The sequence below is a fragment of the Ochotona princeps genome, chromosome 21 (assembly GCF_030435755.1).
Source record: "Ochotona princeps isolate mOchPri1 chromosome 21, mOchPri1.hap1, whole genome shotgun sequence".
NCBI classification, from domain to species: Eukaryota; Metazoa; Chordata; class Mammalia; order Lagomorpha; family Ochotonidae; genus Ochotona; species Ochotona princeps.
This window is the reverse complement of record NC_080852.1, coordinates 11,479,666-11,506,196: the sequence shown is the minus strand read 5'-3', so window position 1 is coordinate 11,506,196 and position 26,531 is coordinate 11,479,666. Positions and strand designations below refer to the sequence as shown.

The window sequence follows — 26,531 nt, the reverse complement described above, 5'->3', positions numbered from 1 at the left end:
TAGGAGTAAATGTAGTGAGATACTTGGATTTTTTTGGCAGAAGTCTCCGAAAATCAGTATTGAATTGATTCTCTTTTACAAGCTCCTCAGTAAATTCAGAGATATTTATCTCTTCTTGTAGGTTCCTAATGCATAATGCTGTTATTGGCCCCTTGCTAAGTTCTTTATGTGCATTTCTTATGCAATCTACATATCAATTCAGTGAGATATGTTGAAAGGACACTAAAACTTAATTCCAAATAAATCAGGCAAATAAGGCAAAGGGAGGATTTTATCCTGATACCTGGAAATAAGAATTTCAGAGGTAGAGCCAGAAACATTAAATCAAGCAGCTCAAGATGTCACAAAGGCTGATTCTCCCCTCGCCACCTTTCTGTGGGTCATCTCAGACTCCCATAGTCACTCTCCAAAGATCATCACACACCTCAAGTTCAGCAGAAATAAAGCTTCTCTCCGCACAGGCCTTGGGCTTATCTTGACTTAATAGGTTCGGATCACAAGCCCATCCTTGGACATGCACTGTGGCCCTTGCTTTAATTCATGTCCAGGGCCCAGTCCCTCTGCTGGAGCCCTTGTTTATCTATACCTCATGGATTAACATGAGATGATCGTGGTCACTCTAAAAGATACAAAAAGGCTGTTACTAGAAGAATGGGTGATACATAGGCAAGTGAGAACAGTGGATTGCAACAATACATAGTGGTAGTTACCATTGTTCCAGTTTCACAGACTAAAGGTTTGGGAAGTTTGAATTGTTAAAATTTCCCAGTTATATAAGGCCAATATTCCAGTCAAGGATCTTCTGTTTAATTACTCAGTCACATTGTGTATCAGTGAATTAAGTCTGTACAAGTAGGATTCCCAACAGAACTTTGTTGTTTCTACTCAGTATTCCAATCCAGATGAGAGATTGACATCATTTGAACCCTAGGACTCCTCACTACTATTAAAGATAACAAAGACCCATTTAGGCTGGGTAAAATAGAAACTTCTAAATTCATTTTCATTCTGAACAATTTGTAAAGAGCAAAATCTGTTTTCATTTTTGTATGTATGTTACAAATATTTCTGATTCTTGGACAATCCCTAGGTAACTAGACTCAAAACGTCTAACTTTAGGCATTTTTGCATGGATGGAAGTAACCTAAGAAATCACTAAAAAACATGAAGGGGAATGTACAATTTGGTAATGAAACGATACAGAGATCTGTGTAGGACCTCACTTGTGTATCTACTGCTGTATAACAAACTACAACAAACCTCTAAGCTCAAACCAGCACACATCTACCATTTCAGAGTGCCTGTAGTCTAGAGTCTGGATTAGAAAAGTTCCCTGCTAAGGCTGGCATTTGGACATAAGGTATTAAGCTGCTGCCGTAAGTCCCATGGTATGGGCAGCAGTTCAAGTCCTGGCTGCTCCACTTCTGATCCAAATTCCAATAATGTACCTGTGAAGTCACCAGGTGATGGCCCTGTGGGAGCACCCAAATAGGAGAGCTAGGTGGAGTTCCTGATTCCTAGCTTTGGATTTGGCTCAGTCCTGACCATTTTGACTGTCATGATAGAGAACAAGCAGACAATAAAAAGAAAAAAAAATCTTTCTCTGTGTCTCAGTAACTCTGCCTTTTGTATAAATATATGTATTTTAAAAATTGTTTTTGAAAACTCGTCTGCTTAAGATCTGCCTTCAATGTGTAGGGTAGGATTGTAGTCTCATCAAACCCTCATCAAACATTTGAAAATAGATGTTTGTAAACTTAACCAAAATGTTGTTAAAATTATTCTTATAACTGTATAGCTGATATCCCTGGCTTTCTGGCTGCCAGCCAGGAACCCATTGTCAGCTCTTAAAAACTACCTTATTATGTCACATTTCTGTCAAGTGCTACAGTTATTTCTTCATTTTCAAAGATGAAGAGTCTCTCTGATATAGGATAAGATTTTATAGATCTATTTGGCGATCTACAATCAGGGAGATAACATTACATTATCTTTGCTATATAATGTAACCTAGTTGTGGGAATAAGAGTTTATCTTATTTTTTTATTCTATTAAGTTAGGGGCAAGTCACAATCGTGCCTTCATTCATGATGATGGCAATGTAAGCAGGATGAGAAAGGAAAGCACCCTGATCCTGTCTCTTACATGTATCTCATCCTTCGGCAATTTCCCAGTTTGTTCGCTCTGTCTCAACTACTCACTGCTCATCAGCACAACCACAGTTTAGGATTCGTGACCTTTCAAGGACCTGAATGAACCACTTTCACTCTGACAAGTCTTACTTGACTGCTGTTGCTCAGAATCACCAAGTAATGGCACCTAAATTCTCATGACATTTATTATTTTCTACTTTGAGACATGTTTTTTTTCCACTTCTCTGTCTTAGCTCTATGCCTAACTCTTTTTTTAAAAAGTGTTTGTTTATTTGAAAGGCAAAGTTACAGAGACAGATGGAAAGACACAGAAAGAAAGATAAGATCAGCCTTATGCTGCTTCACTCTCCTGATGGCTGCATGGCCATGGCTGGGCAAGGCTGAAACCACATGCTTAATGTGGATCTTTCAACTGGATGTATCTTCTCCTACTTTTCCTGACTATTAGCAAGGAACAGGGCTGGAAATGGAGCAACCAGGACATGAAATGATGCTTGATTGGGTGTTGATGATGGCAAGAGATGGCTTTGCTTGCTATTCCACCATGCTGACCTAACTTTTAAAGTCAAATGATTCCTTTCTTTCTTTCACATTTGAATGTATTTACCAAAATTCTAACATTTGCCAGTGTATCTGAGTCTGATTATAATGAATAGAAACTCCAACTGAATGGCACATTTATTAAATTAGCAGGCAGTTGACTTTTTCTTTATGCAATAGAATGCCTGGAGGCAGTGGGTTACCAACACTCTCAAGGTTAAAGTCTCTGTAATGCTCTTGTCCTTTGTCTTTGTTCTTTCTCTTATTTACAAAAACAAACAAATAAACAAAAAAACACAACTATAACTCACCCTGTATAGCCAGTATTTCCAGTGGGGAGAAGCAACAGATGGTAATGGCAAACAGAGGTTCCTATGTCAATGATGCAAAGTCTTCTTAGATGGCTAGAGCAAGCATTCATTTTTATGCCATTGAGAAGAGCTGTGTTGTATGTTCATTCATAGCGATGAGGGACATGCAATGCTTTTGAATGACTGGAAAAAATTGCTATTCTGGCAGCAGGTGAGAATGAGTGCTGTCACTCCTCTATATCCTGATTGTTCATATATATATTCCTTTTAAAAAGATTTATTTATTTTTATTGGAAAGGAAGATTTTACAGAAAAAGAAAGATCCTTCTTCTCTGATTTGTTTCCCAAGTGACAGCAACAGCCAGAGCTCAGCTGATTCAAAGCCAAGAGCCAGAAGCTTCTTCTGGGTCTCCCATGCGGGTGTGGGGTCCCAAAGCTTTGGGCTATCCTTTGCTGCTTTCCCAGGCCACAAACAGAGAGCTGGATGGGAAGCAGAGCAGCCAGGACACAAATCGGCACCCATATGGGATCTGGGCGCATACAAGACGATGAGTTAGCCATTGAGCCATTGTGCTGGACTGTGTGTGTGGTGAGGTGTGTACATATTATCTGTAAATTCAACTAAGCATAATTGGAAAATATTCCAAATACAAAGAGGGGCTGTACTGTCCATGTGAAGGTGTGTTTGTCATTACTCCCTAAGTAGTGCAAGAGTACTTCTAATTGTTCATGAGGAATTATGTTTAGTTTTGTGCAAAACAGTTTTCAGAATCTATGAGCACCTCAAGCATTCAAAAACATCATGCAAAAGGCATAGATTTAAAGTTTTGCTGCACCAAGATAAAGTTATCTTTTGATGCCATTTTCTGGGAATTTTTTGAAGTAGGCTTGTACAGTATAAAAAGTAGTATAACATTTCTTTTGCTTTGGGTTTTGTAAGTAATATAGAAGAGATTTGAAGTATATGAAAAATATGTGTGGATCATATGCAATCGCTAGAGCATTTCATACAAAAGACTTGAACATCCATGGATTTTGGTGTTCACAGTCTTGGAACAAATCTCCCACAAATGAAGTCAAACAACCGTCTTATGCTGGTAATAGTGATATTCACAGTCAGACATTGTGCTAGTCACCCCGGGTAAGACAATGAATGAAAACAGAGGTGATCACTGCCTTCTGGTGCTTTCTGCTTCTTAGAAGAGTTGAAAAATACACAGACACATGGAGCATCACCATCTTAAAGGTGCTGAAGGGAAGACCATGGTAATCTCAGAGTAGAGAATGGCAGCAAGAAGGATCTGACTGAACAATTGACCTAATAAAGAGATTCATGAATGCTTCCCTGAGAAGGTGGCACATAAAACAGGGTGGTATCTGCTTCCACTCTGGCACTTACAATATACAGTAAATATCTGTAACTGGGAGATAACCAGAAAGCATCTTCCTGATAATTTTAGTCTTCCTGTACTTCATGGCTCTCTGTATTTTGAGCAGAAGAAAGTCTAACTCAAACTCAAGGGAAAAAAAAGTCGTGTACTGATTAAAGTTTAGTCCTTCAGTTCAGGCATAGCTATGTCAAGTAAACTAGCAGTGCTATTAGAAATTTTATCCCTCCACTCAGTTTTCCTGTGTTGACTCCTCTCACTTACAGGACTTTTGTCAGGGTATTAAAATAAATATGGTTGCTAGACAGATATAGCTTTTCAGCATTAGCACTAATAAGAAAGGTATGAATAGCTTAATGAGGTACCAACTTTTGTAGCAATCACTTGTTTGCTAGTGGTGGCAGTTGTCCTCACAGCTGGTCATGAGTTATGTGCCCTCTCTGTGTGCTGGTTTTCAAATCAGGACCTCCCAAACTCCATGAACCAGAAAGGGGGATAGAATCCCAATGGCTTCCTTAGGAAACCCAATATGCTGTTGCCAGTGAAGTGGAACCATTTCTAGCTAAGCAGAGAATACATATATATTCCTTTGCACACATGGCTTATGGCATTAATGATGACCAGGGCAGCAGTAACACTTGTAGTAACACTACTAAGAGCAAACATTTATTAAAAAATGTTTCTAGTTATGATTTTACATAAGTGCTTAGTCTGTATTTTCAGCATATCAGCATATGAGGATTAATTCAGCTGCCTCTGCAGCAAGTACCCTACCAAGAAAACTAAACTAGCTTTGTGATCTGAAAACAAAACAAAACTACCTCTGTGCAGGATACTCCCAGAGAGCAGCATTTCTAGTGTAACTAACCTCTTTCTCTCCATACCCAAGTGCATCAGGTGAGCCCCAGTGCCCATGTGCTCATGCACATATGCCTCCCTTAGTGTTAACCTCCTCCTGCTCAGAGAGGACCCATGGAGGAAGGCTCACTTCGAGGATGGATGGTCCCAGGGAGTTTTATGTCTGTCTAGTGGCCAGACTAAGGGAATTGGGGTGGCCTAGACTGCTGATCATATCCACACAGTCAGAGAGCAAATGAAACCTTATTTATCGTCTTGATAAACAGTCTGTTTCAATGCCTCTGAATGCTGTATACAACTCTATAGAGTCAAATCTGATTAAATTGTCATTACTGCTGAAAAAGCGAAGCAGTAGGTTTTTCTACTTGAGTCATAGTTAATGACTTCTACAATATGTTTCACAAATCAGAGTTTCTGCTTGCCTTCTTGCCCCTAGAAGTAAAGTTTCTGATCTCTCGAGCTATGAAGGTGAGATACAATCCCATGACATAAACAAATATATACTTTTAATATTTCCTCTTAGCTAAGCCAATAAAATACCAAGATGATAAGGGCCAGACCCAGTTTGGATGACACAAGTGTGCTGAGCAACCAGCTGAACAGAAGCATCTTATTCTGGTTTGTCATGGAAGGACTAGTTTTGAAAGACTGTCTTTTACTTCCAAAAGTCCAGTAAACATATTTCCCAAAGTTATTCAAGCTTTCTTAATGGGCTAAGTTACTTTGTTAACTTGCATCATCCTTAAAAATATTAAATTGCAGAAAATAGAAATCCCCCTCCACAATTTTATTTACTTAAATTGACAAAATGTAGGATACCCAAATCACACATCTTGCACACTATGGGTCCACCGCCAGGCTGTGTTTGTAGGAATTTCTCAGGAAATAGGACTTTTGGAGCAGACACCATTAAAAGCAGCAAGGCCCAATCAGTAAAATCAGTAGGTCAAATCTCTTCACCATTCTACCAGGGTGGCTCGCAAGCCAACAAAGGTCTTTACTTTTTAATGACTGGAAATAAACAAAAGGAGACTATTTATGACTGTGAAATTCGAGTTTCGGGTTTCCAAAGAAAAGATTTTATCAGTATACGTCTGCACCTATTTGTTTACAGAATGTTTATGGCTGATGGCCATTTTATGATAGAACAGCAGAGTTTGATAGTTGCTCCTGAGACCAGATGGCTGACAAGGCTATATATATTTACAATGTGTACCTTTATAGAAAGAGCTTCGTTTAGCAGCCACATCTTTAGGGAGAGCATCCTGGAGCATTTTGCACAGGCAATTAAAAGCTCTACCTGGTAGTATTGTGTTATTACGTTGATTCCATTAACACTCAGTTAACCAGAGATAGTCACATGGCCCTCCCATAAAGTGCTAGAAACTACAGTAATTCCAGGAGAAATGATAGTCATCTTGCATATCTAATAGTAGGCATAACCAAAACTAGTAGTAGCAACAGCATCAACAGTAAATACTTGCATGATGCTTAATGCTTTTTAAAATGTCCCGAGTGTTTTGGCTGTCTTCATTTATTTATCTTTGAAATCACATCACTGTTTTCTCTTGTTTGTTTTTTCAGGTGAAAAAAATTAGGCATAGAAATGGTTAAGGATTTGTCCAAACAAAATAGGGCTAATCCAAGGTAGAGACACTGGTACTATTCAGTCAGGATGACTGACATTTGGTCAACATAAGGCTCTTAGCCATTTCACCACACACAAACCCTGTGAGGTCTAGAGGGTATTTCCCCACAGTATCTTTAGTTATAGAAGGGCAGAGATGCAAGCAAAGCATTAAATTCAGTGCTTGTGCCACAGAATTTCAAAATACTAATTTATTTGGGAAGTTGTCGATAGAGTGCTCAAAAATGGAAGTAAAATTTACCATCAGTGAATGTGTGTGCAGTTCTATGTGTGCCAAAGAAAGGACTTGCAATTTAAGATTATTTTATTCTCAAAGCAGTCAAAGAAGACCAGTTGACCCTAGACAGGAATGCTCCTTTTAATGGGCAGATTTTCACAACAACTTCTTCCCTACTTATCTAAATTTTGTCCCACTCTTCTTGTCTTCACTTGTAATATGACTTAAGACTGCTTTCTCCAGGCAAGTTCTCATGTAGCTGACAAAGAATAAGTGTCATACAGTAGTAATGGTTGAGGTGATGGATTTGAGTCATTCTGTTGTCTGCTTTACTTTTTGGCTATACTTTCATGTACCCTAAAGGAGTTTGTGTATAATCACCATCCGTGCTCCTTTCAACATCCATTCATTTATGCAGGAAGGACAATAGGAGAAGCACATTTTCAAAGCATAAAAGAAAGTTCATAATTGTTGCACTTTCTTCTCAGCTTATATTCCTTGTTGTAAACTGTTAAATAAACATCATGAACAAAAAAAATAGGACAAAAATGAAGAGATAAAACAAAGTTAATATATATTATCAAGAGCACCATTAGACCACTCAGCTGTGGGTGGTCTTTGACAGGAGGATTCTGGAACCCCAAAGATAAATATTGCATTTCCCAGCCATTGTCTTCCATTTTGAAAGCCCTTTCCTTTTATTAAAAGTCATGTCTATATCATCTTTGAAGTTTAGTTTAAAGTATTGTATTGGTAATAATAATGGAAGGTCTTAAAGTCAACTTATTATGTCCTACTCAATTTATTCATTAGTTCTTACTGTGATCTCTACTGCTCACATCGTCTGTTAATTTTAAACTTCTTAGTTAGGAGTATCTAGGGTTTTTTTTGTTTTTGTTTTTGTTTTTGACAGGTTGTAGCTTGCTCCAAGTCATCCATTCATCTCCCCGTGTGATGATGTCTACTTGCAATATCACTTCAATACAAATACATTTTTGTTGTTCATGTCAGTTGTTTACCTAATTTTAGGAAAATTAATATAGCCATATAAAATATTATTGCCTGGTACTTTTCTAGATTTTTTGACTGCATTTTATTTCCATATTATTTAACTGTCTACATATTATTTCCAACATTGAAGGCTACCTTGCAGAAGGAAACCCTGACTGAACTATTGTCTAGCTGGGCCAGTGACCTCAGTTTAATTGTAAGCCTAAGAGAATACAAGGAGGATCTAGCATAAGAAGATGGGCACCTCAGAGTAGAACAGTAAACATAGCTGTTTTTATAAGCCTGTGTCATTTCAATTTTTGCTCTAATCACAATAGTAGAATACAACTTACTTATTTTAGATCATAGCCTAGGGCAGCTCAATGGCACTGAAGTTGTGATTTAGAGACTTAGGTCAACATTCAAGGTGAATGCCCCACCTTGAGGTAGAAGCTCTCAGCAGCCTCTTAGGCATTGCATGGCTTCCCTACTGGGCAATAAGTCATTTCTAATTTCACAACTTTGCAGTATATTCAAAGCAAGTCCAAATCATGCAAGCACATTTTGGGGCAGAGAATAGAGGAATGGAGATGTTAAATATTCTCAGCCTTGTTTTAACCAAAAATTCCCAGGCAGATCTTAGAATAGCACCGAGGCAGTCTTATTTCTAAGGAGTATAGGTCCCCATCCATAATGCCACCTGAAGACTCCTTGCTGGGAAATGGTGAAAGTTTCATAGTACTTCAAAGCAGTAAAGAGTCAATAATTTTCTTCTTTTAACTTTCCTAGTGTATCTTATAGTAAATTTATTTTCATGTAAGCAGAAGATTTATTAGAAATGGTTTCTGGTATAGAGTTTCAACATCTTATATGTGTCTTCTTCTTGAATAAGCAATAAAGATAGGATAGACATTTGTCCCAACATTTAAGATGTCATTTGGATATTCACATCCTGTATCAGGTTGTATGGATTTTAGTCCTAGTTCCATTGCTGATTTCAGCTCTGCTAATGTGCATACTTGGGGCTAGCAGATGATGGCTCAAGTATTTGGATCTCAGCAAACTAAATGGGGGACCCAGGTTGAGTTCCTGGCTCCTGATTCAATGTGGCCCGTCCCTGGTGATTACAAACATTTGACTAGTGAATCAGCAGATTGGAACATTGTCTTTTTCCCTCTTTGTCTTCCTTTTAGCTACAATAAATAAATAAATAAATAAATAAATAAATAAATAACATTAAATAGGTACATTACATAAATAGGTATATTAAATAAATAAAATAAATTTAACAAATTAAAATAAAGTGCTCATCTTGAAAGGGATGAGTGCTAAGTTGATAGTGATATTATCTTACTTTTGGAAGTCTTATTTTAAAGTAATAGTAAGGTCTACAGGGAGTTAACCAGTCTGCCTAGACTGATATTGGGGAAATGTACCATATCGGTGAAAACAGCATGGAAAATGCAAATATATATGCATATTTTTCCATCAATAATTTTGATCTTTGCAAACATGATCATTCTACTAATTCAAGGGTTCTTTAGCAAATTAGTTCAACATGTGTATTACAGAAAACTATGAATAGATTTCAAAATGTTTCTGTACCACAGTGAATTTATCATTTAATCTTATTTTCAATGAGAATCAGCTGTTATGGTAATCACTTTGTGAGTACTTATTTAATTTTCATACCCATTTAGTTCTCAAAGCAACGCTCTAATGCTGATGCTATCATCCCCATTTTACAGATGAGAAAAGTGAGATATAGAATGAAAAATGACAGGAAACAACAGATGCAGGTCTTGGGCTTGAATCTGCAACCTGTTTCTAGAAACTGTGATGTTATCCACTCTGCTAAACAGCCTCAAATGTGGCTGTCTTGGCCAGAGTTTGTTCCTTCATCTGTGTTTGTCCTCTTCATATCCCAGAGACGTGGGAGGGAAGACGGTAATTTGTTTAATCTCAGGCATAAACAAACAAAGCAACCATTTTGCGCTTCTCAACTAAAATATGCTTGAAGACACCATTAGTGTCTTCCTTGTCAGTGATTTACAGACAGATGCTGGGAGCCTCCTTCCAGTCCACTGGGTCAATAAAGCATTTTTAACACAGTCTTAAATATGCACTTCTGACATCTGCTATAATAGATTCCAACAGAGCTATTTTTAAGGCTTTGATCAAGAACTTCTGTAAATGTGACTCTCCAGACAACTACTTTTTCTTACATATTGCAGCTTTTAAGGAAAAGAGCCATTTGTAATGAAGTGAAAATGCAGAGATCCGAATAATTGTGTCAGTCTTATCATTCCTTAATCATCTTTTATTCATCTCTTCCAAAAATTGCCCTGAACTGTAAACACTTATCCTGGCCTGACTACTAAATCAGAATTGACATTAGATTCTAATTCTTCTGACTTGTTATTTCAGTTTCAAGCTATTTTCGTTTGAAGTAAGAAGCTTTTTCTTAGAACATATTTACTCTTCTAAGCCAAAATTTAAGTTGATTGTACAAGTATAGAAAAGTCACTTCTTTGAACAAGCTGCATTTAAGTTCATCCTTAAAAAAGAATAAATAATGAGTATTCAAGAAAAAAAATCCCAAATGACAATTAAATTATTTGTCTTTATTGTCTTTTTTTCTATTAGGCTTTCTCCTTCTGTTTATTTTTCTCTCCAAGTCCCATTCTTCTTTCTTACTTCATATACTTCTTCCTTGATATTCTCCCTTTCATTAATTTTTAATTTTTTACTGAGATTTATTTTATTTTTATTTGAAATGCAGAGTTACACAGGCAAGGAGAGACAGAAAAAGAGAGATTTTCTGCCTGCTGTTTCACTCCCCAACTGCCCACTAGGCCAATACAAAGCTAATCTGAAGCCAGAAACCTCCTTCACACAGGTACAGAGCCCCAAGGTTTTGGACCATCCTCCACTGCTTTCCCAAGCCATAAGCAGGGTACTGAATTGGAAATGGAGCAGTGGTACTTGAACTGGTACTCATGTGGAATGCCAGCATTCTAAGCCAGAAGCTTAGACTGCTACACCACAGCACCCCACCCTCATTACTTTTTTTTAAATACAGTCCTCTAATCACTAAGCAAATGTCTGCGCACTTACCATTATGTCAGGCACTAGGGATGAAGAACTATATGAGATGTGATCCCAGCCATCAAGCAGTGTCCAGTCAAACAGGAAAGACAAATGATGAACCAAGGTCAGGAGTCATGCTGCTAAACACAGATTTGGCCTGCTAAGAATGCATACATATAGGGCTAAGCATTAATCTTTGAGGAGGAGACTCATTGAAGAAACATTTAGAGACAAAACATGTACCATATTCCAATGTTAATATTGAGGCTGATGAGGTGAAACAGAAAAAAAAAAAAACTGCTATCCTTTCCTTTTATGGGAAAAATTAGACTTAAAAAATCTGCATTATGAATATTATGGTGGGAGAAAAAGGTGAGAGGTAGGATTTATAAGAGATCTATAAGAGGTATGGTTTTATATGAATATAGGAGAGTATAGCTAGCAGAGGGATTCAGGGAGATAGCCCAAATTAGTCCTGAAGGATGATTTCAGGAATACATACCTCAAAAGTAAAGGAATGAGAGTCCCTCCCTTTCATTCTGTTTTCCAGGCAATTCTCTCTATTCCAATTTAACACTCTACCCCAACATATTTTCTTCTTTCCCAGTGAATCTGCTGTTGTGATATTTCTGAATTACTTGGCTCTGTTTGGTCTTGGACATAAAGCCATCGATACCAAAATATACAGGAAAGTTCAGTTATCTAGCTAGTAACAAGGATTAAACATTAGCAGTTTGTAGCAGGTGCCCATCCCAAATGACCAGGTTTGAAGCCAAAAATGATACAGTGAGTTGGTATGAGTTATTTCTATTGAAGTTCAGTTTGGGATAAACCCTGGATTATGACACCAACTTTCATGTATTCATCCATCTGCCTGCCAGTTATTTCCTAACCTCATATTCCCTTTCCAGCATGACACATGCTTATCATCTCAGGGAATCCTTTTAAAAGAAACACTTTCCTTGGCAGTTCATCTCTCTGGTGTTTTCCTTACTGGGATAGAACAAAGTACGCAGGGAGACTAACTAGCATACTGGATTTGTTTTTAGCTTCTTCAGCTCTGGGTGAGTTGCTACGGAAATAATCTTGAGATGCTATGCCCCTCCCCATTTTAAAAACAAGTTTCAAATAAAATACTCAGAGATCTGATAAATCCATAAGAAAGAGTAAGGGGAAATAGAATGAGAACCCATGAAGCTTTCTTATGGGGACCTACTCCTTAGCATTGGGGTCAGCATGGCCAAAGGGAGTCAGCAGGAAGACCACTATCTTCAGAATTTCTTGTGGAAAGAGAACTAACAAATTGATTTATATCCAACACATCTTTTTTTCAGATTAGCTTATACCAGCAAGATAATTGTGACAGTTCAGTCCTAATGTCATAATCAGAAAGAACAATGAGAATCCTTATGAAGCTAGATAGTGGGTTTAAGATTAATTTCTCAAAAATATTTTCACTTTATTTGTGTTTGTATAAGCAAATGGATGGCAGAAATAGTAATATGGAAATTGTGTAGGAAAACCTCCATACCAGCTTGTTGGTTGTTTTTTTTAATTTTATTTATTTGAGAAGCAAAGAGAGCTCTGATGCATTAATTCATCCCCAAATATCTGCAGAGGCTGTGAGAAATTAAAGTTGGGAGTCAGAAACTTAATCCAGGTTTCCCAAGTGGATGATGAGAACCCAACTACTTTAGCTGCTTCCCAAGGTCTTTACTAGCAGGTAGTTGGAATCGGGAAGTGGAAACTGATATCAAGTCCAGGTAGCGCAGTGTAGAATAACTATAAGGCATGCACCTGCCCCCTGGCTGCTGCTTTATGCTGTATCCTCTGCCATTAGTTAATAGGTTACACCTGTCTTATTTGTTTACTCTGCAGATGCTGAGTGAAATCCAGAAAAAGAACAGTTTCCAGATAATCCGTAAATAAAAAGGACAGGCTTGGTTTTCTGAGCAATTAAGTCACCTTGCTTTATGAAGCCATAGGTTATCGTGAAGTCATTTTGATTTGAATAGAGATAAAATTTAGAAATGAGTTCCATTGGTGCCAAAGTCTGAAAGGCATTTACTTGGAAAATACTGTTATGATTTGGAACTAACCTTTAAAAAGATTGTTAACCAGGGAATTCTAAAAATACACATGTATTACCTTACAAGGGACAGGTTTCTAGTTTCCAGGACCATTATGACAAACCTAAATTTTCCTTTTACTTGTAGGAAAATTGGAAGCATTCTGTTTTTTGGTCACCCTTTCCATTCAGCTAACTAAATGAGATTTTAAAAAGTCTATCCCTGTGCAGAGTTGAGCAAATCCAAAGCTGGGAGCCTGGAGCTTCTTCCACATCTTCCTCTTGTGCACATGAGCACAAGGATTTGAGCCTTCCTCTGCTGCTTTCCCAGGCCCATAAGCATGAGCTGGATAGGAAGTGGAGCAGCCAGGACACAAACCGATGCCCAAATGGGATACCAGTGGCACAGGGGAAGCTTTGTCTACAATTCCAAGGCAGTCCCAAAGAGATGTGAGCATTTCAACCAGCATGTTAATTAACACACCAAACACATGCCCCAATGAAAACTCTACAGAAGGCTTAGTAAATTAATAAATATGTATCCAATCAATGGATTACTCATCACATGGAAAATAATGGTTAACAGATGATAGAAAATATTGTATAGAAAATAAAAATTTGTAAACATTAAAAAAATGTATATCCCTATGGTTGCAACAGAAATCTAGGATATTAGTTACTTTCTCAGAAATGGATCTTCTCATTATATCTTGGGTAGGTCAAAGTAAATGTTGGCCCCTGGGATAACCAAGAAGTAAAAACCCACCTAGTAAGTGCTGCAGATGAGTAAGGAAATATTTTTTAAGCTTACTGTATTCTGCCCTACAAAGACACTCAGCCTTGTCACTTATATGATCTAATCATGTAAAGACTTATGATATGTTTGCTACTCATTTTTCATATTGTTAAATCATCATCCATCAATCAAATATTTACCATTTAATGATACCTTTAGAGAGATGACAACCATTTAAGTATAGTTGTTTCACTGTTTTCCCTAGAGGAAATCCTTTGAATTAAAAAGTATTATATTGAATGTCAAAAATCATGTAACTGGAGAAGTAGCTTCCTCTCCTTAAGTGATGCAAATGAAAGCCCCTTAACTAATCTGAGTCCCACAAGGCACAACCCAAGAACAAAGGACAGAATTTGTAAATGAACCTATGCTGTCAAAGTTTTCATATTCTAGTTTTGTCAACACAAGCCAATGGAATGGGATTCCCTAATCAGGACCAATTGAAATATTACATTGTCCTGGTTGGCTGTGATGAGGTCAGTCACAAATGAGAGTGTTGGGAAACAAACTTGGTATCACAGGGCAATTAGAACTTGACAGTGTTGGGGGACTTATGGGGTTCCATCAATTTATCAAGGAATGGTTCTTGGCTCTGCAATAGTATAGTGGAGCAGCAGGCATAACTGGAAACATGGTTCAGCTTTTCTGGTCGAAATGAACTTGCTATTTAGAGCAGCAGTTCCCTGGCTTCCTGTGTTCCAATTCCTATTCTCTGAACCCCAGGAAGGTATGGCCTTGGTTAACTGACTTTATATACAAGGTTTAATGAAAATGGAACACTTGACACTTGCACCTTCCCAGGTCCCCTCCTCTTTTGAGAGAAATCACAGCATTTGTCCCAAAGATGTTGGAAGATGTTGACCTGTTCCCCATGCTCCAGTGCTTGCTGAAAAAATCAACAAGTTTTTACGTTGCTTTTGATCTTAGTTGTCTCTTCCTTAAGGTAGAGTAGTCATAAATTTATTGGGCTCTTATTAGCATAAAACAAAGTAAAGGCTTATAATCTGTCTACTTTTGTGTCAAGCACAAAGGAAAAATCCACTAAATTATTAACTTTTTAATGCTATTATCATTCTCAGTTAAGTGGCTATGTCATTTTCTCTAAATCTATATCCTTGCTAGAAAATGGGCTGATAATAGTCCTATCTATCATTAAATGCTCTTGAAGATTGGAGGGAAATATGTATAAAAACACTATTTATATCCTGACTGTATGCCAGCTATTATTCAATGTGTACAATGATGGAAATCCCTGTCCTTGAGGAGTTTACATTCCAGTGGGAGACACACAGACAATAAATGTAATAAATAATATATGATATATTTGAAAGTCATCAATGCTGTGGAGGGAGAAAGGAAAAAAAAAAGCAGATCAAAGGGAACTCATGGATGCCAGCTTGGAAATTGGGACTTATTTTCAGTTGGCTGGTCAGGTGTGTCTCTTGCAGTGATATTGGACCAAAATGGAGAGATGAGAGAGTGAATCATAGATGTGCTAAAAGTGTCCCAAGTGATGCAGACCCTCTGGAAAGATTGTGCCTGGCATGCTCTGGCAGTAACCAGCAGAGTGATCCATTATTTAAGGAGGAAAGGGAAGCAGAAGTAAAGAATGATGGTTGATGAGGTTAGAAGATGTGTTCAGAGGTGGGATGGGGGTACAAAACCTAATCTATTTTTTTAGTACACTTAATCTTGATAACAGCCTTAACTTTGCTTTAGATGTTTGTCTTAAACAAGGAATGACTGCTTGTGACATGATCAAAATGTTGTAGTCTAATAGATTTGGGTCATGGTAGTATGACTCTAGGCAAGTTAATCAGCCTCCATGAACCTTAGCTTTTCATCTGTAAAACTGGGACAAATTTTGTGAAGATAACATAGGTGAAGTGTCAAGTTCATGGCCAACATCCGTATGAGAACCCACTGAATGAAGGTGAGCTCTGAGTGTAAAGCAGAGCTGTGTGTTGAGTTCATCTGCAAAAGTTCTATGAGGGATAGCCTTGTGAGATCATCTTATTGTCCTGATAGTTATGCAGTTGATCAACCAATGAGTACATTATGGAACAGGGTGCAGGAAAAGGCAATTTTCATTGAAGAAACTGAGAAGCATTATTTCAGCCAAGTGAACAGTATCAAAATTAGCAGATAGGATCATGCTGATAAGATGTGTCCTTGATAAGATGTGATGAGAATGGTACTTGACCTCTGTGGGTTCCCTCCAAAAACATGTAGCTCTAATTAAGAAAAAAGTATTAGACAAATCCCAGCAGAGGGCGCAATATTACCTAGAACTGTCAAGGTCATAAAGAAATAAGACAAATAAAACATGGCATCTTTTTATTATTATTATTAATTACATTGTATTATGTGACACAGTTTTATAGGTACTGGGATTCTCCCCCACCCCTCCCCTAACCCTCCCCCCATGGTGGATTCCTCCACCTTGTTGCATTACCACAGTTCAAGTTCAGTGAGATTCTTTCACTGCAAGCATATACCAAGCATAGAGTCCAGCATCTTATTGTCCAGATAAGTTCAACGGCTTGTTGGGGAGACCATCTCTGGTCTGAAGGTAGAGCCAGCAGAGTATCATCCCGATCAATTAAAAGCCTCAACATAACATCAGCAACAATTTATAACGTTATGGAATTAATTGACATAGTATTGAGTAACCAATATGTTAAAAAAAATGCAAGTTCTTAACTGAAACAGTAAAGGGCATGAGGTAAAAACCAAGGAATTCTGAATGAAGGCGATAGTTAATTTTTAAAAATGGCAATACTGACTCAAAATATAAAAAAGGACCCTACTAATGTAAGCTATTAGCAATGGGGAGATAAAAATAGCAGATACTATAGAGTATTGGTGAATTTAGTATAATCTTGGCAAATTTTCTGAAAATCTAACACTGTCATAAAATAAAAATTGTTTAAAAGTGCTTCATTATAGTATAGTAACTATGTACTAGAAACTGTCATAACTGGTTGTGAAGATGCAATGCAGTATGCACTTCTACTTCCAAACCAAAGATGAACTTCCAAAGAAGCTGTTAAATGTCTCTACAATAAGACACACTGGACTTTCTGCCATTGTTCATACTACAATGTAAGGTTGACCTGCTGTATGACCCAGCTATCCCACTGCTGGGAATAGATCCAAAAGAAAAGAAATCTGCACATAAAAAAGAAGTTTGTAATCCTACGTTTACAGCAGCACAATATATAATAGCAAAGACATGGAAACACCCCATATGGTATACCTACTCCATTGAATACTATTCAGCCATTAAAAAGAATAAAATTCTGCCATTTGCAATCAAATGGTGCCAACTAGAGACCATTATGCTCAGTGAAATGAGTCAATCCTAAAAGGACACATATCATATGTTATCTTTGATATAAGGTAACCTTCATGCAAAATACAACATCCATAGGGGGTTGATATTTTTGTTTCTGTTTTCACACATTCAAAAAAGTTTTGTTTTTCTTATTAATTTTCTTACTGATTCACAGATCATATAATAGCATTATTTTGGAGGAATTGAATTAATAGCTATGTTTGTTTTGATGTAAAAAACAAAATTCGTGATAATTCTCTCATACTGCACATTTTTTAGAAACTTTTTGAAGACCCCAGGGGCTCCATGAAACTTGCTACTCACTGTATTTTTAGTTAATTCAACAATTCATCTATTCTACCAATGGTTATGTAGCCCCTATACAGCCAAGGGTCCTAGAAATGTGAGGAGATAGTCAATGACCCTGACCCTGTCTTGACCAAGTAGAGTTTAGCTCAGGACACAGATGGGAATACACATAGCCAGGCAGTGTTAATGATGAACAAGCACGGAAGGGAGAAAGCAGCCTCTAAGAAGTCCAATTTTTAATTCTAAGGAAATTTAACTAGGTGAGTGTAGCCGTGTGGAAATGAGGTGGAGAAATGAAGGAATGGAAAGTGAGGAAGAATATTCCTGCAAAAAAATTATTTTTTAAATTTCTGAGGACAAAGGGTAGGTGGCACCAAAAAATAAATCAACATCCCAGACACACAGGATATTATTATCATTGATAATATTTATGGACTTTCTGGAGTATTTAAAACTCAATGTTAACCTCTGTACATGTTATCTTGGTTTATCATCACACAAACCCATGACACAAGTGTTATTCTCATCCCATGTTACAAATGAGGAAACTGCTATATTCAGATAAATAGGGACAGATCTAAGATTTAAGCTGTCCAGGCTAGTTTGAAAGCCGGAACACCCCATTCCATTGAAAGAGACAGTGAGACAATTCGTCTGTCCCAAGTCAGAGGCTCATGTGGAGGATTCTTTCCAATTGGATCAGAGGTTTCCATCTAAGCAACACTGATGCTTTGAGCCAGGTTATTCTTCATTTTAGGAATCCATCCTGGGCACTGCATGTTGTATAGCAAATATTTTTACTTTCCACTCACAGGATGCCAGCAGCATGTCAGTGATGCCAATCAAAATTATCTCCAATGTTGCCAGATATTATTCAGGTGGACAAAAATCACAGTCTACTCGACAATGGGCTATGAATTCTCAGAGGACCAAATGAAGCTGTTTCTGGACTCTTTCTCCCTTCACTTCTACCCATGCTTTTTTTTCAATCTCTCTTACATATCCATATGTATTTTATGTGTTTTTAGCACATATATAAATCCTTTACAGTTTATTGCACAGTAATTTGTATATCATGGTTGCTTAACAAATGCTTGCTGGTGTTTCTGCCAACTGAATCCTCAATGCCAAGAATCTTAAATGTAATGAGCTCATTTTGGTCAAATCAAAAACCATTCTTTCTGAATTTAAAACTTGATGCTGGGAAAGTTAGTTTCTGATGTCTGGTCATTTGGGAATATCTCCTGTCTATTCATAACTAGAGATCTGGCTTGAGTGACTTCCTGTAGGCTGGGAAGATTGATTTGATTGCTCATCAGCCTTTCGACAGACCCAACCATTTACCTGCTGATTGACATACACTAAGTTGCTAACAAATGTGGATAAGTGCAACGATGTGCTGTAATACTTTAAATGAAGCCAAATGCACAGGCCTGCAATTGGACATGCTGTTTATAGCACACACCTATTTTCTTCAGCAAGTCTTTATTTAGTTGTGGCTGAGGTCTGAGTTTTGAACATTATTCTCAAACTGATTTTCTATCTTGCCTCTTTGAGTGTGGTATGCAGTGTGAGGGCGAGTCAGTTTCCAGGCAGTCTTCCCAGCACTGTAGATTCTGGACCAAAAGAGCTGAAGTTCCTTGGCATTAGTGGTAGCTCAGAGAATGTTTCAACTCAAACCAACACAGCTGAGTGTGCCCAAAATATAATATATGGAGGGAGAATAGTGTTGCGGTATAGATGATTTATCAATTCCTGCAACACTAGCATACCGTGTCAGAGTGCCGGTTTGTGTTGTTAATGCTATACATATGAACAAGCATACTGTGCATGTGTCTGGGAAAGAAACTGTATAGTATGGCCCAAATCCTTGTACCTGTGCCACCCATAGGGGAGACCTGAATGGACTTTTCTGGCCGTTGCCCTCAATCTAGCCCAGCTTTGTTGGGAGTATTCAGGGAGTGACCCAACAAATAAAAGATTCTCTCTCTCTCTCTCTCTCTCTCTCTCTCTCTCTCTCTCTCTCTCTCTCTCTTTCTCTCTGCCATTCTACACACACTCACACATATCAGGTTTCTATCAGGTAATGTTTTTATTTCATGTTAGATCCAGGCTGCTGCTTCACTACCTCCCAACTAGTAGAACCCAGAATTGTCTCATCCCGAGGACTCTTCATTGGTGTTGCTCAGTGCTATTTAAGGACAGACGTGTAATACTGCCTTCTCCAGGATCTTACATAATGAAAGGGATTTCCTTCTTAATTATGTCTCCAGAAAACTATTGCTGCAGGTTTATCAGCCTCCCAGATGCTGAGCAGCCTCTGAGTGTTTCCTCAGCAATGTCAGTCACCCTGTTGTTTCTGTCTTGCCAGAAGGAGGGACGTGTGAGGTGATCGCTGCACACAGATGCTGCAACAAGAACCGCATTGAGGAGCGGTCGCAAACAGTGAAGTGTTCCTGTCTCCCTGGGAAAGTGGCGGGAACCACAAGGAACAGACCTTCCTGTGTGGATGGTAAGTGGCTGGCCTTATTCTCAGCGTGCACATCTCTGTTTTCACTCCACATGATAGATCTTGTTTCATTGTAAGTATGATTCGGGTCAACTAAGAAGACACCTTGCAATTGCCAGAAAATTGTCCTCATCCTAACCCTCACCAAATAGTTGGCTCTTTTGGTACTTTTTAGATCTGATAGTTTGTCCTTGGCCAACACTCCTGATGAAATGTGATGTAGCGGCAGGATGGAGATGTGGGTCCTTTGAGATGTAATGAGCCACGAGGGTACCATCCTTATCAGAGACATTGATTTCATGTGGAGGCATGAGTTCAGCTCCCTCGTGTGCTCTTGCCATTCAACATTCCACATGTGATGGTGGAACTGCTGGTGCCTTGATCTTGAACTTTCAAGCCAACAAAATTGTGGGCCAGTGAAATTCTGTTCATTGTAAATTATACTGTCTGGGGTATTCCGTCAGAGCAACAAAGAATGGATTAAGGTGTATGGTTTTGGGATGTTCAAACAGTTACGTGTTTTAAGTAAGGGAATTTGAAGATGGAAATAAGGGAATTTTTTTTCCAGTTAAGAAACTGAAGGGGCTGGTTGATTTAGATGATTTTGGATTAAGATTACATAGTATGATGATTATAGTGTTGTTAGTAAAGGTTAGCAATACCTAATATTCATTCAATAAGTACTTAATGAGCACTTGCTGTATGCCAGATAGTAATGTAGGTACCTTGGACATAGTGATGAACAGATAGAATTGTCCTGAGTGTTTACCATGTGCTAAGTACTATAATAAACATTTCCTATTTGATGTTGCTTAACCCTCTCAGGAATCCTATAAAATAGTATTTTTTACTATTATTGTATAATAAATTTATCCCTTATTTAACAATTTTAAAGCAGTAAAAATTATTTCACAATGTGTATGTACCAAGAACTCAGTCATGCTGGGTTTCAGCCTCAGGTCCTCTCCCATGACTGATTAAGTTCTTGACATTTGACTAATTCTGAATTTGGCTACAAAATGACTGTTATTTGGATTTTGGCAGGTAGCCTCAGTTCTGTGCACGTGTACCTTTCTGTAGAAGCCTGGCATTGTCAATAGCTGATGGTTGGCTTCCCTTGCAGGTAGCAATACTAGAAAACGATACTGAAGTCAGCCATGTTCTTTATACATAGCAGCCAAGTTACATTTGATCCTTGACAAAGTACCCTCTTTGTTACTCCCAGCCAGCCCCTTTCAGTGTAGAAATGGGCTATCAGAACTTAAAGGTCAGCAGTCAAAGGGCAGATTTGCGATATAGCTGTTATACTGCTGCTTAGAGTGCCCGCAGCCTATGTTGTTGCAACTGAGGTTATGTCTTGACTTTGCTCCTCATTCTAGTTTTCTGATAATATGCACCCAGAGAGGCAGCAGTGAAGGCTCGGGTGCTTAGGGCCCATGGGAGAGACCTGGATTATGTTCCTGGTTCCTGATGTCAGTCTGGTCCAGCATTAATTGTGGCAAACATTTAGGGAGGGATCCAATGTAGAATTAAGTAAGTAAGTAAATAAGTAAGCAAGTAATTCTCTTTCTCTCTCCCTCCTTTCCTCCATCCCTCTCTTTCTCTACCTCTCATCTTTTCAGGCAGGAATATTTAAGCTAATCATATAGGCTGATTACTGTAAGACACCTCCTGATCTCTTCATCTTAGGTGTGAATAAACTGGGGATTTTTTTTTTAGGGCTACTCAATGTTCCAGTGGTCCCAGAGCTTGACTGATTTCTGAGCCCAGAGTAATGGACATTCATGCCAACTCCTTCCCACCACCTCCAATGAGTCTGAGATTTAAATGGGCTAAATATGTCTCTGTCCACCTTTATCATAGTATTTTAGTAGTGTGTGAGTTGGTCAGATTCTACACTTCTAAAATCAGGACTCAGAGAAATGATTCATTAGCATAGCATCCCAGAACAGAACACAAAACACGGATCTCTTAGCTAAGGATCCATTGTTCTTCCTCTGAATCCAGACAAAGAAGGACACCTTCTAGATCAGCATGTATTAGGTATTTAAATTATGAATCAGGAGATTGTTAGAAAGAGAAACATACTCAAGCCAGGGCAAGTAAAGGATAAGTGACTTTAAGAAACTTGAAAACTCTTGGTGAATCAATTGCAAGAAATCCAGCCCATTCTCATGTAGTTTCTAAAATCTTCATGCAACTACTATCTGTTTTATTTCTTAATGTAACACACTAACTCTGATTGCTGTTACTTCATCCTGCACTTGGTGGACCTATTCCCTCTTCAAGATTTTGCATTTCGACTCCCATAAATAAATTCATAAGTTGTATATGGCTTTCATGTCTGTGGTTCCCACTCTAATCTCATTTAGCATAATGGTGTAGATTCAGGGCCCTGTTTCTTCAATGCATTTTCTAAGAAGACAGAATATGATGCCACCAGTTAGGGTCAACCTGGCAGCCTTTGACCAAACCATCTCGGCCAGAGACCAAACAAGTACATGTGACAGGTGGAGCAACCCATTCTGTTATATAGGAAGGTCAAAACATTTTTTAAAGGATGTGGAAAAGCCAGCTTTGGGTATATAATCCAATTGTTTGTCCACAATTGGGATGTTTTGCTTTAGGAATCATTTAATAATGTCTGGAGATATTTGGAATCTAAACATTTGGCATAACTCTGTGTGTGTGTGTGTGTGTGTGTGTGAGAGAGAGAGAGAGAGAGAGAGAGAGAGAGAAACAGACACCTGGCATCTGATGGATAGAGGCCCGGGAAGCTATAGAATATCTTGCCCAGACATCCTCTACACACAACAAAAGATTATCCAGCTCAAAATGTCAGTGTTGTTGAGGTTGAAAAACTTGCACTGATTATCTCCTTGTCCTATGTCAAATCACCACAGTGCAGGAAAGGCAGTCAGCCAGACTAGAGAAACCATTGCAGTCTAAGTGGAGGAAACTCTTGGGCCTAGAAGTCAGTTGGCTTTATAAAACATAAAATCATGATGGTTTCTCATGTTCTTTGCCAAAGAAAGCATTGAGGCTGTTAACTATAAATCTCCACTTTGTTTCCAATTCATTTTTATCTCTAATGATTTAGAAATAGAATTGCCTTCAGGATTTGGATGCAAGACACTAAACAGTGCATTGGCGGTGGTGGCAGAAGGAGAAATGGCAGCTGGCTCTAAGTTTTTGCGAGAAGTTAAACCATATAACAGTAATATTTTATATCCCAGAACAGTTTGTTTGCTTTTGGAAACTCTAACACTTGAGTGCAGTTGATTCTAACAAAAGGCTATATATAGCCTGTCTTCTGTGCAAAAGTCAACAAAGAATAAAGTGTTCTTTAGTCTCATGCTGATTATTTATATATTTGGAATGCATTCTGCTGTTCAAAACCCTTAAGTCTGTTGAAATAAATGGCAAATCTATGTGTTGCTATGATCAAAGTTGTTTTTACAGCCCAGATAATTATTCTGGGTATCACTGATGCTCCCAAGTGATCTCCAAAAACTTTGGAAACAGGCTTAACCTGTTTGTTAAGGTGCCTAGATATCACATCAGAGTATGTGGGTTGAGTATCCAGGTCCAGCTCCCAACTGCAGCTTTCTACTAGTGAGGTAGCAGTGATGGCTCAAGTACCTGGCTTCCTGCCATTCATGTGGAAGACCCAGATTAAGTTCCTAAATTCCTGTTTTGGCTTTGGCTAAATGCTGCTGTTACAGCCATCAAAGTAGTGAACCAGCAAATACAAGCTCTGTCTCCTTGTTGTTTTATTTATTTGTCTCCCTCTCTCTGACTCTCATACAGATGTTATTTTTTTAATGGTATTCGTTATAGGATGTTTGAAAACTACAGAAATACATCCACTTGCTAAAATACATCCACATCCTAATACAATTGCCTAGAGATTATCCTTTTTCTGTAAGATGTTAACACATATCCTTTAAAATTTTTTCTTATTTTTATTTGGAAGGCTGATTTTACAGAGAGAGGGAGAGATTAGGAAAGAGAGAGAGAGAGAGAGCTTTTGCATCTGCCTGTTTACTCCTCAGTGGTCATGGGTGGCAGAACTGAGCTGATCTGCAACCAGGTACCCAGAACCTCTCTGGATTTACATGTGGGTGCAGGGGCCCAAAGACCTGAGCCATCTTTCATTGCCTTCCCAGTCCATTAGCAAGGATCTAGGTTGGAACTATAGCAACCAGGACGTGAGTGGGTGCCCATATGGGATGTTGATTAGTCTGTTGAGCCACTGCACCAGCCCCAGTAGATGTCCTTCTAATCTTAGACTACTCCTAAGGAGAAAACTCATATTAAAGATGTATTAAGGAATTAAAATACTGTGTGGTCTTACTGGTGGCTTGTTTCACTCAATATATGATAAGTATCTCCTAAGTGCACATACCTTCAGGTATTGTTAATGACTACCCAGGACTGTCAGGGGTGAATCCAGCACTGTTTATTTAGCCCTCCTCCCCGCTTTGGCACATGTACAATGTTTCTGTCACCTACTGTCTCATTTCCCTGAGGACAGAGATGCCAGCTTCTCTCCATGACAGAGGCTGACAATGGATCCACCACATTTCTGCTAAACACATTCTTAGATGGTGAATTTCCCATGTTAAGTGTTCCAATTACTGTTATTTGTTTTCCTCTGAAATTGCAGATCACTTGACTTTTGTGGCGTTTTCAAAAATATAGGAAAAGCAATGATTTTAAGAGAAGCTTATCTTAAATTGCTTTAAGATTCAAAATCTGACATTTTTAGAGGTTTGTTTTATATATTTGAAAGGCAAAATTACAGAGAGAGGGGTCTTTCACCCCCTGGTTCACCTGCCAAATGGCAGCAAAGGTGAGGTCTAGGCCTTATAAAAGCCAGGAGCTTTTTCTGAGGCTCCCTTGTGTGTATAGGTTTCTAAGCAGCTGGCCTATGAGCCTGCCTTCTCTGGCACGTTAGTATGGAGATGGATTAGAAGTAGATGTGGTAGCTTGATTTGCTATGCCATAGTATCAACCCCTTATACTTCCTTAATTATTCTATAAACTCAAATGGGGCAAATAGTATCCTCTTCAGACCAATTAAAAGTACAGTGTTTCAGTCATTGCCAGTAACTTCGTGCCGACTAAACATAAAAATCAAGTGAAAACTCTAAGAGGATGATGTCTTCTAAATATATATTTGTGTAAGGGAAGCATTTTTTCAAACAAATTATATTAAACACTTAACAGTACACTTCTAGTGGGTTTAGGAAGCTGCTCCCATGATTTTTTTTTTAAGATTTATCGATAGATTTGAAAGAGTAACACAAAGAAAACAAAAGAGATCTTCCATCTGCTAATTCACTCCCCATATGACCATATAGCCATGGCTAGGCCAGGCAGAATCCATTACCAGGAACATCATCCGAGTCCCCCACACTGGTAGCAAAGAACCATGTACTTGAACCCTCATTCACTGCTTTTCCAGGCCCACTAGCAAGAAGCAGGATCAGAAGCAGAACCAGGATTCTCATATGGGATTCTGGCATCACGAGCAGCAACTTAACACTCTGTCCCACAATGCAAGTTCCCAGTCTGTGATTTTAATTGATCTGTTGTTGCTGTTCTACACTGGTCATTGCAGCCATTTGGGGAAATGAATTCAGCAGATAGAAAATTGGAGGTTCTCTCTCCCACTCCTCTCTGTAATTCTGATTTTCAAATAAAATAAGTAGTTCTTTAAAAACCATATTATCAATCTCAAATTTGTCAAAAATAGTTTTAAATATTAAGAAATACAGTTTGCAAAATAGTACAACATGATGAATTTAGTATTATGTATTGTATAATATATGGTATTATGTAATACTATATACTACATTTACTGCTATAGAATTTAGCATAATAATGATAATGATTAGTACTTGGGGGTGGGGCTAACCATATGCCATTCTCCCAAGTGCTGTAAGTCTACAGATGCCTTATACAGTATATTTTTCAATGTGACCTGAGGCACAGAGAGAGACCTGAGGCAAAGAGAGAGAGAGACCCAATGAACACCTCAAAGTCTTGTAGCCAATAATGGCAGAGCCCAAAGAAAATCTTGGGCTGTCCAGACTCCAGAGCCCTCGTCACTAACTGTAGGCAGGCACATGTCTAATGTAAACACAAATTATCTTCCAAAGACTTTCTTGTAAGATGTGGCATATCTGGGTGAGAAACGGAATCAAGTCCAATCATGTGAATACTTTCAGAAATACCTAGTACTTGGGGAACATGTGAACCCTCCCTTAAGGCTACAGTGATCCGTTGTGCTTCCTAAGAGTATTCAGAAG

The 26,531-nt window shown here is 38.3% G+C and overlaps 1 protein-coding gene across 2 annotated transcripts in view; it reads left to right on the top strand.

Annotated features, from left to right (window-relative positions):
• TAFA1 (TAFA chemokine like family member 1) overlaps positions 1-26,531 on the top strand; it is a 717,432-nt gene that overhangs the window by 599,618 nt on the left and 91,283 nt on the right. For both annotated transcript variants that reach the window (XM_058678569.1, XM_004581601.3), the window contains exon 3: positions 20,077-20,217. In XM_058678569.1, the coding sequence (XP_058534552.1) occupies positions 20,077-20,217 (141 nt within the window). The remainder of the gene's footprint in view (positions 1-20,076; positions 20,218-26,531) is intronic.